The following is a 13,086-nucleotide window of genomic DNA, read 5'->3' on the forward strand; positions in this document are numbered from 1 at the left end:
CTAATCATCAGGGAAATGCAAATGTAAACCACAATGAGATACCACTTCACACCCATTAGGATTGCTACTATAAAAAACAAAACAAAACAAAACACCAGAAAATAACAAGTGTTGACGAGCATCTGGAGAAACTGGAACCCTTGAGCATTGCTGGTGGGAATGTAAAATAGTACAGCCACTGCAGAAAAAAACAGTATGGCAGTTCCTCAAAAAATTAAACACAGAATTATCATATGAACCAGCAACTGCACTTCTGGGAATACAGCCAAAAGAATTGAAAGCCAGGACTCAAACAATTATTTGTACACCATGTTCATAGCAGCCTTATTCATAAGTCGAAAAGGCAGAAGCAACCCAAGTGTCCATTGACGGATAAAGGGATAAAAAAGATGTGGTACAAACACACAATGGAATACTATTTAGACTTTAAAAAGGAAGAAAATTCTGACACATATTACAACATGGATGAACCTTGAAGACATTATGCTAAGTAAAATAAGGCCGACACAAAAGGACAAATATTTTACAACTGCACTCATGTGAAATCTACCTAGAGTAGTTAAATTCATAGACAGAAAGTAGAATGGTGGTTGTCAGGGGCTGGGGGAGGGAGAAATGGGGACTTAGACTTTCTTTTTCTTCTTATCCAGCTTAGATTCCAAGGTCTTTTACTGTACCTCATCTTTACATACATCCTTAACTTCCTTGCTTTTCTCCTGATTCACCAAAATCCCAACTCTGGTTAAATTCAATATTCCAACACAATCCAAGTTATTACCCTCATATCTGAACACTATTAGAGAAAAACACAGAACCATGCTCACTAGTCTCAATTTATAATTCATACCCACTAACCTCAATGGGCGCTTGATGCTTCCCTACTCCATTCACTCTCCTATTCTTCTAGATTATTTCATTACTTTCTCCTGTCTCTCAAGCCTCCAATACCTTGTACCCCATCTTCACATTCAAGCAATGCCTTTGCTTTCTAAGAAGCAATCAAAAGAGAGCTTCCACAGCTTTCCACCGCACATCTGTATGTCTACCCTTGTGGCCATGCACCCTGCCCTTCCTTAAGGCTATGGATGAATGGTCTAGTCTCCTACCTAAGGCCAACGCCCCAAATGATGTGAATGACATACTAAGCGCTTTGCAAATATCAATTCATTTAATCCTTTCAAGAAACCTATTAAGTAACTTGGTTGACCAAGGTCACTCAGCAGAGACAGGATTTGAACCCGTGCAGGCTATCTCTAATACCTAGGCTCTTAACCACTATCTTAATACTCAATAAAATTTTGCTAAATCATCAAATGAATGAACTCAAAATACATCTAAACAGCCTTTAATATGTGACTCATAATTAATGGGTAAATGCCTGCAGACACTAAAACAGCCCTCTGCTCCCATCCCTAATTTCAGCAGTACCAAGGAGTCCACTCCAGCAACAAAAAAGCAGTCATGGGGCTTCCCTGGTGGCGCAGTGCTTGAGAGTCCACCTGCCGATGCAGGGGACACGGGTTCGTGCCCAGGTCCGGGAAGATCCCACATGCCGCGGAGTGGCTGGGCCCGTGAGCCATGGCCGCTGAGCCTGCACGTCCGGAGCCTGTGCTCCGCAACGGGAGAGGCCACAACAGTGAGAGGCCCGCATACCGCAAAAAAAAAAAAAAAAAAAAAAAGCAGTCATGGAGATACCTTAAAACCCCAGCATGCTAAAACTAACGTCCTCTTACTAGCTTTCAAAGTCCTCTAAAATCCAGCCCTATACCAGTAATTCAATATATTTTTTACCATTACCCAACAATGTTCCATGCAGTTTTACCTCTCAGACTAAACTACAGGCGGTCCTTGCTTTGCATGCTACCATGTTAACTGAAACTTATGCATATCAAAACTGAGATCCAATCTCAGTTGCTACAGAGTGCATGAAGCACGAACACAATTCTGATATTCATGCGTCCCCATCAGCACAGCGCCATGCAAAGCAAGGACTGCCCGTGTTATAACACCTTCACAGGCAGCTATTGTGTTTCTACATCATCGCCACAGTATGACCTGCACATAGTAGGCCCTCAAATATCTGTTGACCTGATGGACCAATAATCACAATGTCTCTTGTATTAATATAATATATACACTGTATTCCTCAAAGCTGAAGTTAATGTTGTTTACTCTACCTGGTAAGCCCTCATCCTCTTCATTTACCTAAATCCTGCTTCTTCTGTGACCATCTCAGATCATACCAACTCTTACTAATCCTAGAATATACTGTGAACATATGGAACAGTCCATATCATTTAATACAGCAACAAATTACATCAACTGGTACTCTGGGCCACTGTTTGCTGTTTATCTTACCTTTCCCTACTTGCATTCAGTACAGGCTTTATGATTTTGATGCCTCTGTAATGTCTTTTACAAGGTAATGCAGGATGTTACTGTGATCAGGGGCACAAAAATGGAAGTCACACAGGCTCCAGCTCTAATCCACCTCTACCATTACTAGTTACATAACTTCAGGAAAGTCACTCAACTAAAAGTCTCGGTTTCCTTGTGTAAAATGGAGTGGGTTTCAAGAAGCATGCCCTTTGGGCACTCAAAGAAATCCAGAAATTTGCCATGAAGGAGATGGGAACTCCAGATGTGCGCGTTGACAACAGGCTCAACAAAGCTGCTGGGCCAAAGGAATAAGGAATGTCACATACCGTATCCGTGTGCAGTTGTCCAGAAAACGTAACGAAGATGAACAGTCGCCAAACAATCTCTATACATTGGTTACCTATGTACCTGTCACCACTTTCAAAAATCTCAGACAGTTAATGTGGATGAGAACTAACTGCTTAAAGTTATAGAACCGCCTTTGCATCTTGACTTTCCTATTCTAGTTGTAGCTAACAGGCTCATATATCTTAAAGCAGTTCCCAACTACAAGATCATCTGGCAAGTGTTTCCTAAATACTGTACCTGGGCCCCTTCTCCTCAGTCCCTGGAGTTTCTGAATATTTGAACAGAGCCTAGGCAGGTTAAGGTGGTTTTGCAGTACATCCTGGCTTGAGAATGACTGTTTAGGTAGTTGCGACATTAGGCATATAATGTTAATGCTTTTACATGCATGTTTTGTTAATGCTAAGATAAACATTTTTCTAGGAAAAAAATTACTTACTTAATTAAATTAAATAGGGATAACAATCCTTACCTCATAGGGTGAAGAGAGTTGTTGAACCTAGTTTACTCCATTTCTAATTAACTGTTCAATTCTTTATGCAAGGAAGAAAATTATTTTAGTGGCCCAGACAGATTTCAAAAATGCTGTTAACTTTCTAGAACCACAAAAAAAAACAATCAAATCCTTCAAAATTAGAAAGCACTAAAATTACTATAGAAATATAGTGTGCTATTTGGTGATATTTTATGTAAATATCATTCTATATATTTCGGGGAGGCTGTTATGCTCTTCAATGTAATGAGTTGAATACAAATGCTTCTTTCTGGTAATGCATCTTTTAAGAAAAACCATTTCTTCCAAGCTCACAAGATCACTGTTGAAATATAATTCCAAACAAAAGCCTATACTACTACTTTCTTATACTTCTGTTTTTCTTTTTAGAGGTGGCTCTTTTTTATGAAGTGTTCGCTGACTAGCTAGTAATGATGGAACATAGTACCAGGCAAACTATATCCTTCTCCTGAAATTAAAACAAAAACAAAAACAAAACAAAACAAAACCAATTAATAGATGACTTTTTTTGGGGGGGGTGGCACTTGCTAAACATTTCAATAATGCTCAACTTAATTAGATAATGTATCACACAAAATTTAATTGTTCAAGATCATCACTATGAGCCATCACTATTGGATTTGCTTTTGTGAGTACGTTTCCTACTAAATGGTAAAAGCTCTACGAAAATAAAAACAATGTCTCATTCATAGCCCCTGCACCTAGCATAGTTTCTAGAACAAAGTAGGTACTTAATAAATGATGGGTTTTTGCTTGGATGTATTCCTATATTAACTCCTTTATCATTTATTTATCTCTTATGAAGACTGCATAAGACCCTGTAATAAAATCTTCCTGCAAAATTTGTGGAACAAAGGTTGAAGCAGTTTCTACTAAAGAATATCTAGGCTCTCAAAAATGACTTTGTATGTTATGTTTATGAATGCTTCTATTATTTAAAAACATCATCTAATCTAATCAATAGTGACTCTCCCCACTGGCTTCAACCCACTTTCTCTGTTAACATTAGGTCAGAGAGCCTGGGAGCTGTCCTTGACAACCTCCTGCTCCTTTACACTGCACACTGAATCTACCACCAAGTTCTGCTGACTCTGTCTCTGAAATGCATTCTAAATCCATCCACTTCTCTCCCATTTCCACTGCCACCTCTCTAGTCTAAGTCACCATCTTCTTCCATCTGGATCACTGAAAAAGCCTCTAAATTGGTTTCCCAGCTTTGACTCTTGCCTAATTCCAATCCATTCCTCATAGAGTGGACAAAAAAAAAAAAAAAAATTAATGCAAATCTGATCTATTTCCTTTCTAAAATCATTCAATGATTAAAGAAGATGTGGTGGATATATACAATGGAATACTACTCAGCCATAAAAAAGAATGAAATAATGCCATTTGTAGCAACATGGATGGACCTAGAGATTATCATACTAAGCGAAGTAAGTCAGAGAAAGACGAATATCATATGACATCACTTATATGCAGAATCTAAAAAATATGATACAAATGAAACTTATTTAAAAAACAGAAATAGACTCACAAACATAGAAAACAAACTAATGGCTACCAAAGGGGAAAGGGACAGGGAGGGATAAATTAGGAGTTCGGGATAACAGATACACACTACTATATACAAAAGAGATAAACAACAAGGACCTACTGTATAGCATAGGGAACTATATTCAATATCTTATAATAAACCATAATGGAAAAGAATTTTCTAAAAAAAGCATTCAATGGTTTCCCACTACAGTTACAATAAAAACCCCAATCCTAACTTATGTCGTCAGCTTATCTCTTCAGCTTTATCTTTTGTGACTTTTATTCACTGTACTCTAGTTATACTGGCCTTCTTTCAGTTTCTCAAATTTACCAAGATCCTTTATGCCTCAAGACGTTTACACAGGCAGCTCCTATGTCTGGAACATTCTTCTTAGTAGTTTTGTGCCTTGCTGACTTTTCCACTCAACCTTTAGGTCCCTGTGTAAATTATCACTGCCCTAAAAGAGGAATCCCAGACACCTGGACCAGGAAGTGTCTACTATAACCTCTCATTGCATTCTTATTTCCTTCCTGTTACTTATCAGTTTGTAATAACAGATTTATTTGTATGATTGTTTACTATCTGTCTCACTCATGAGGCAAAGTTTCATGAAGGCAGAAGCTATGACTTTTTGTTCAGCCTATAGCTCTAGTTCCATGCCGGGCACATGAATTCCAAATGAATGAACCTCATGCAGAAATACCACCATCATCAGAATTTCAGTGCACTGCCAATGAAAATAAGCACAGATTAGAATTCAAATATCTAGTTATTTCTTTGGTGCCAGATACGTACATGGACAATCACAAGTTTAATAAAATGCTGGAAGAAACACACAATTAGCCAGATTATTGTCAGTACAAATTTATATTGTCTCCACTGGGTCTCAGCAAGGCTCAGCACCCCTTTTAACTCTCTCTAGTCATCTTTCTCTTCACACTCCTATTATTCCAACTCCTGGCCCATTTCTCCCAGCAGAAAATTTCATTTAAACATCCATATTTACTGAGCCTTTACTATATTCCAGGTACTTGGTATAAAGCAGTGACGAAAAAGAAAGTGCCTGTTCTCAAGGCACTTACATTCTAGAAATAAATATTTACATTCAGGAAGTGATAAGTACTATATAGGACCAGCAAGCAGGTAGGGGGACACAGAGTGATACAGTGGGGATAAATGTATGCTATTTCAGTTTGGGATTTAGGAAGGGCCTCTCTGATGGGTGACAGGAGCAGAGACCTAAACAGAGTGAGCCAACTAGACGTCTGGGCCAGAGGAAGGGCAATCCAGACGGGGAGCAGTAAGTGCAAAGGCTCCAAGGCAGAAGGGTGCCTGGTGTGTCTGAGGAAAAGGAGGAGGCCTGTGGCTGGAGCAGAGCAAACAAGGGCAAGAGTGGGAGGACAACGTGGAAGAGGGGGGCAGGCACAAGGTCATGGTGGGCCTTTTTAAACATTCTAAGCAAGACTGAAAGACACTGGAGGGCTTCTGAGCAGAGGAGTGGTATGTTTCAAAACATTTACTGCGGGCCCTGTATAAAGAATACAGACTAAGGACTGGGGTGAGGAACAGGAGTGGAAGCAAGTAGCTGGATCTGGAGACATTACAACAGCCCAAGCAGGTGCCAGCAGCTTAGGCTAAGACAGAGGTGGAAGGGAAAAGGAGGAGTCATATTCTGGATATATTGTGAAGGCAGAACCAACAGGATTTGCTGATGAACTGAATATGTACAGAGCATGAGACAGAAAAATAATCAAGGACCTCTTTGGGCCTGAGCAAGTAAAAGAACAGAACTACTACTGACTCCTGTTCTCCAATAAAAGGAACCAGGCATTCTTAGAGAAATGGCTGAATCTACAACTAGAACAACAAGAGCCTAGGATATACTGCTGTGGCCAAAAGTAAATATGAACATGGACTGTACAAATATCAAATCATTTTGTTGTACACCTGAAACTAATACAATGTTATATGTCAATTATACCTCAATTTTAAAAATCACCAAATGAATAGAATAAATTGGAGAAAGTAACACACACAAAAAAACCAAAGTTAAGGGTGAGGTAGAGATTAAAATCACAATAAATGTTCTCAATCTGTGTGGGGGGAAAAATGACAGAGACACGTCAGAATGACACAGGGGCTGGCTTAAGGTTCCCCCTGCCCAAATCTGGAACAATCTGAGCATCAAAATAAATATCAATAGCAACAAATGATAAGATAATTCATAAACTAAGAATCTACATGTCATAGATAGACAGATAGACATATGGATGGAGGGATGGATGGATGGATAGACAGACTGATAGACAGGAAGAAGGAAAAGCTCTTCCTTCCAGCAGTACGCCAATTAATAAACATAAAATAAATGATGGAATTAGAAAATCATCTAATTCCATCTAAAGCAACCTGCAAAGTCTAGCAGGTAAAATTTGATAAGAAACAGGATATTTACAGAAAGTGTATTCCCACAAGATACATATTAATAATTACAGAGGGCAAATGATTTCACAGAGAAGAAACAAGGCACGATACCACTGTAACCAAGTGATCAAGTTAACATCACTTGTAACAGGACGAACACCTACTACGTGCCTCCTGGTATGACACACTGACGAGGACACGTCACCTCTGTAAGACATTCAACAAAATAAATGACCTGCACACGTCAAAAATGTCGAGGGCGTGAAAGATAAAGACTGAGAAACTGTTTCAGGTTAAAGGAGACTAAGGAGACACAACAAGTAAACGAAACACATGATCCTAGACTGGACAGTGGACCAGGACACGGCTTATTTTTCCTTTTGCTATAAAGAACATTAGTGGTACAGCTGGTGAAATTTGATTAAAATCTCCAGATTAGGTAACATGCTTCATTGGTGTTAAATTCCTGATGCGACGACTGTACTGTGGTCAAGTATAAGAACGTCCTTGTTTTTAGGAAATACACACAAATAAGCAGGAATAAAAGGCATTAGCATATGTCTGCAACTTATTCAGGGAAAAAAAAGGTTCTTAAAAAGTGAAGAACTCCTTTGAATTCCCACTGAACATCATGTAACTTTCTACTACAGTACCTATAACACTTTTTTTTTTTTTTTTAACTTATTGTCCGGAAAAGAATATGCCTTCAGAGGTTAAGCAACTTGCCTGAAGTAGAAGTTAGTAAATGACAGACCAAGGCTTGACCTCAGATCTACCTGACTCAAAGCCATACCTGGTTAAATCATAAGACGGTGCAATGCCGAGTAAATGTTTGCTGAATATTTATACTGTTGTCTTTATTTTTCAAAAATACTCTACATAAACAGTCTATTCACTAATGGGTCTCTTAATCCAAAGAGTTTCACCTATGCAACAGGAATCCCCAGCATCAGCCTCATAAATTCTTAATTTCAAGAAAAGAGACAGAACTCAACTTGGCTTACACAGTGAGTTGGTGGCAAAGAAGGAAAAGACAAAAGAAAAATAAACACAATCCAAAGGAGCCTTTATGATCTACCCCTGCACTCTTCCAATCTGTTCTTCTGCCATTATCTACACCCTATGTTCTTCACATTTCCGCCCATTTTCAAATCTTCACACTTCTGTTCCTTCTAATTATACGGGACCCCATTCCTTGTCATCCCGATAAACTCCTATACATTCTTAAGACCACCTCAAGTAGTATTTCCCCTCAATGAATCCTCCTCTGACCTCCCCAGAAAGAAAGAAGTACATACTTACCTCCCATACTCCCCAAATTCCATGTATTCTATAATTAAACTTTCACATTAAGGAAATTATCTATTTACAAGTCTCTCCTGGCTAGAGAAGGAATCCTGTCATTTACCTTGGCATCTCTAGCATCTGGCACATAAGTAGGTTCTGTGTCTGTACATTTGTATCTTGCTACGTGTTAACAAAGGATTAAGGCAGAAGCATTTAATAAATATTTCCTGAATTAATGAATATGTGTTTTATCACTTGAGAGAGGCTTGGTTTTTGTTTGTTGGTAAAATCCTAAACTCTTCTTCATACGTAAGACAGAAAATATTGATAAATAAACCAAGCTCATTTGATACTGTTAGTCAAAGCAATGTGTTTATCTGCAAAACCAAAGCAGTTATCATGGGTTTGAAAAGAACACCAGCAAACTATGCACACGCACAAACCACATCTATTTGCAGATCAGATGGATAAATTGCTATTACTGCTTTACCCACAATACAATTAATCCTCTGTTTCTCATCCATGAACAAACTGTTTGTCCCATCTGAATATTCAACTTTACCTGCAGTGCTTGTTCTTGGATATCACGAAATAATTCCATATCTTTCTCAGTCATGATTTCCTGGCTCCCAAAAAGCCGTTCCTCACTTTCTTGTTTGCCGTCCCAGCCATCCTGATTGTCTGCACATTAAGAAAGGGCTCACGTTATTAATGCTACCTTCAGTTTAGTACATGAACTAGAACAAATTTCAAAAGTCTTAATATTATTTATATAAAAGAGAAGAGGATAACATTAAACTGACTCCCAGAAAGATACTAGTCAATAAACAATATGTACATATTATATCTTGCCTTATAATGAAAACCCTGAATTGACTTAAAGCTGCTTAAAAATACTAGCTAAATAACTAAACTTAAACTTCATTAAAAGAGATTATATTTCAGTATATACATACATACATATAAAAGTAGAACAGGGAAAAGGTCTAAGAAGTATGAAGTCTATTTTGAAATAACATGAATATAAAACTTTTAATATGAGTTTAACATGTCAACATGCAAATATTGCTTCTTCATTCTTTGGCAGTATGGATGAAGTTTATGTTATAGCAAGACATAATTTTTATCACTTCAGAGCAAAACAAGGAAATTTTGCTCCTTTTAAAATTCTCAATGATTCCGCAATCTTCATGAGGCCAATACATTCTTATCTCAACAAAAAGATGTATTTCAAATAGCTACTTTAACTGATGCCAAGTTACCAACTCCCCTCACATTCTGGGTACCCTTTTAAAGTACAAACTCCAAAGCCTGAGTATCACAGATGGTAATCCTCTGGGTAAGTATGACAAATTATAATAAGCATACACTAAATGATGCACCTTCCTCAAATGGGTAAAGAAATGAGGGAAAGGAGCATTGAGGGATTAAGTAGATCACTATCCTTTGCACTTGAAGATGACACTGATGTGGTCTCACTTCCTCTCTGTATGAGTATGGCTGAAAAAACCCCATTAGTGACAGACAGTTCTCTTTTAAAAATCAATTGCACATACAGTTACTCATTTAGTGTAAGAAGAAGAAGGACAAGGACTCACTCTTGACAATATTCCTAAACTGAAAAATACATATATAATCTGAAGATATTCTGTGCCTTTAATGCCCCCTAGTGCATGACACAGACGGATGCAGGCACAGATCTAGCACAGTATTCCGTAGCATTGTATCAGATGGTGCAGATTGCTTCTTAAACTCTACAATTCATAAAGAAAATGACAGAGCCAATTAAAGCAAAAGCTCATACCAATGCCTAAAGCTCAATACTGGTTCTCCATACACTTTATACATTTGCTCTAATAATTTCTAACACTTTCCAGTAGATTCTTCTAATAATCCACCACCAGTGAAATGGTTAATTCAAAAATGTCTTTTATCACGATCTGCTTTAAGAGATTCCTTCCTAAATCCAACCTAAATGGCTTGCATATTTTCTTAGATAAATGTACTCAGAGTGGAGCTTATCTACAGTCTACATGGCTGATAAAGACATGAAAAGTACTTAAATGCTTAAACTGTAGTTAGTTGATTGCCACTCAGGTGAAAAGCCAATCAATACAGCATAAAAGGGGGGACCTGACAAGGATGAGGATTTTTCTCTCCTGCAGTGGACCAATCAATCATTGATATAAGCAGGAATGATGAAGAAGTGAATACAATCACCAATGGGACACTGCGGGGAAGGAAATAAAAGTTAAGGAAGTCCTTGCAGCACATGAGACACTACAGATTCGGCCCTGTGATCCAAGAGCCCTTTCTAACTTTCTTCACAGGTTAGGCTCTCGCAACTCAACAGCGATAAGACCAGCTCTAATTATCTGGACAGCTCATCAAAATGTTCTCCTCTGACTTGAATTATCTGCTATACTTTTAACTCTTCTCCACAGATGTTTTCTACTTTGAAAACTAGGGACCTGAGCCTGACACATAAGCAAATGGTGTGAAGCTGTGGTTCTCTTTCTCTGTTTTTAAGTATAATCCATGAAAAATTACAACTGTATTTGCCAAGATATGAAGTAGAAAAATCAATGACCTCATCATATTTGCATATAATTTGGTCTTTCACTTATGCTCATATCATCAGCATTTTACTGGGTTGGCCCAAAACTTCGTTCAGGCTTGGAAAAACCCAAACGAACTTCTGGGCCAACCCAATATTTACCTATACTCTGCAATTTCCTTCCAGGAATAAAGTAAGCATCTTGATGTTCATCACATCATTTATTTTGTAATTTATGAAATATTACATGAAGTTATCCTTGAGTCAAGGTTATAACACCAAATTTCTGTAGGCAGATTCTTTGTGGTTCCACCCAAAAAGCATCTTCTTTTGTCTAAAACTCCTACTTGCCCATTCTCCAACTTCATCTCTAGCCTCTAAGTTCCTGCCACAGTTATCACCTGAGTATCACCTACATACATATCTTTAGCACATTCTTATAGTCCAAGACCAATTTTTAATAATCAAATATGAATCTACTCCAGATAGCTATTGTTATTCCAAATAACACACTTCGGAACACTTTTTGTCTCTAAGTGAACAGCTTTTACCTGTGGGCCAATCTGAAGTGCTTGATTTTCTGTTGCCCTTTTTCCTGACTCTGTATTGCTCAGAGTAGTCCACCACCTCCCCTCGAGGTTTCCGCCCATCAGGGGAAGGGGTAAAGAATTTGGTAAGGCCATCGATGAGCCCTTTGGTTTTCTTATTGAACTTCAAGGGGACGCTGCCATCTCTGCAGAAGTCCAAGCCATCTATTTGCTCTAGATATCCGTCTTCTGATGACGATGCTGACTGGCTGGAGAGAGTGATTTTACGTTTCCGACCCCTTCCAGGGCCTGTTCGAACTTTGCTGAAGGGACCTTTTGACCTAAAGAATCAAACAGGGAAAAGGGAAACTATTAAAAAGAAATCTTTATATGGTTTCTATTTAATATATAACACACAGTAAATAACCTAAAACTATATTTTAAAAATCTATATTGTTAAGAATATTCCATAAACTGTAAATATTATATGACTAAAAAGTAATGTTATTAGAAACATCTATTCCTGGGAAGGCTTTTCATTTTATAGAGAAAAGAATCCTAGGCCAGGAGTCAGAGGGCATATCTGAGTCATAATTCTGCCACTTACTAGCTGCACATCTTGGACAAATCACATTCTCTCTAAACAACAGTGTCTTCATCTATACAATGAGAGTTGTACCAGAGAAAAACTAAGACCTTTCCAGGTATGAAGTCCAAGGATCTCTGCACCAACTCAGTTATACTCTTACCTCTAAACATAAGGATGGGTTACTCTCTGCAAGTCAGGAATCAAAAGATCTTTTTACAGGAAAGTTAAAGCTTGATTTAAGATTTAAAATATGAACTACAATACTGGTTCTATGTATTTCAAGCTGCTAATGCCCACTCATTTCAGCTATACCACCTTCGTCTTAAGTGTACAAAGGGTGGGTAAATTTTGTGAGAGGTTGACAGGCCTAAAGATAGTTTACATATCATCAAAGGTGAATTACTGTAAAGATACTCCAAAGAAAAGAGAAAATTAGCTACTTAATCTTGCCCCACCTCCTCCAAACCTAGCCCAGTTTTCTAGTCCACAAGAGATAATTATATCCCTGATTTCTGCTAACAGATGAAAATTCACATTATTTTACTTCAGGACACAGAAATGGGACTTAGCTATGACCTCAATAGGAGAAGCTATCCAGCAATCTGTACATATAACAGAAATAAACTACTGAGATTACATCAAGAGAAGAATCTGTGAAATGCTTCAATAACGTAATTTTTTCTTCCTTGTTTTTTAGGTAAAAGAAGCAATCTAAGGTAACGGTTTAGAGCCAGACCTTGGGGCCAGCCTACTGGGGTTTTAATCTCAGTTGAACACTTACTATAAACTATGCAAGTTAATCGTTCTAGACTGCAGTTTCCTCCTTTGAAAAAGGAGAGTACCAGCAGTACCTACTTCACTGGGCTGGTGGGAGAATTAAATGATTTAACACATGTCAAGCACTTAGAACAGTGAGTGCCTTGGTACTTT

At 38.0% G+C, this 13,086-nt stretch overlaps 1 protein-coding gene across 2 annotated transcripts in view; it reads right to left on the minus strand.

Annotated features, from left to right (window-relative positions):
• Positions 1–13,086, minus strand: part of KAT6A (lysine acetyltransferase 6A) — a 110,266-nt gene that overhangs the window by 33,664 nt on the left and 63,516 nt on the right. For both annotated transcript variants that reach the window (XM_022571308.3, XM_022571307.3), the window contains exons 7-8: positions 11,592–11,908; positions 9,046–9,164 (exon numbers count right to left, since the gene is read on the minus strand). In XM_022571308.3, coding sequence (XP_022427016.1) covers positions 9,046–9,164; positions 11,592–11,908 — 436 coding nt within the window. The remainder of the gene's footprint in view (positions 1–9,045; positions 9,165–11,591; positions 11,909–13,086) is intronic.

The sequence above is a fragment of the Delphinapterus leucas genome, chromosome 21 (genome assembly GCF_059928025.1).
Source record: "Delphinapterus leucas isolate spDelLeu-1000000601 "Yukka" chromosome 21, BTC_Dleu_Yukka2, whole genome shotgun sequence".
NCBI classification, from domain to species: domain Eukaryota; kingdom Metazoa; phylum Chordata; class Mammalia; order Artiodactyla; family Monodontidae; genus Delphinapterus; species Delphinapterus leucas.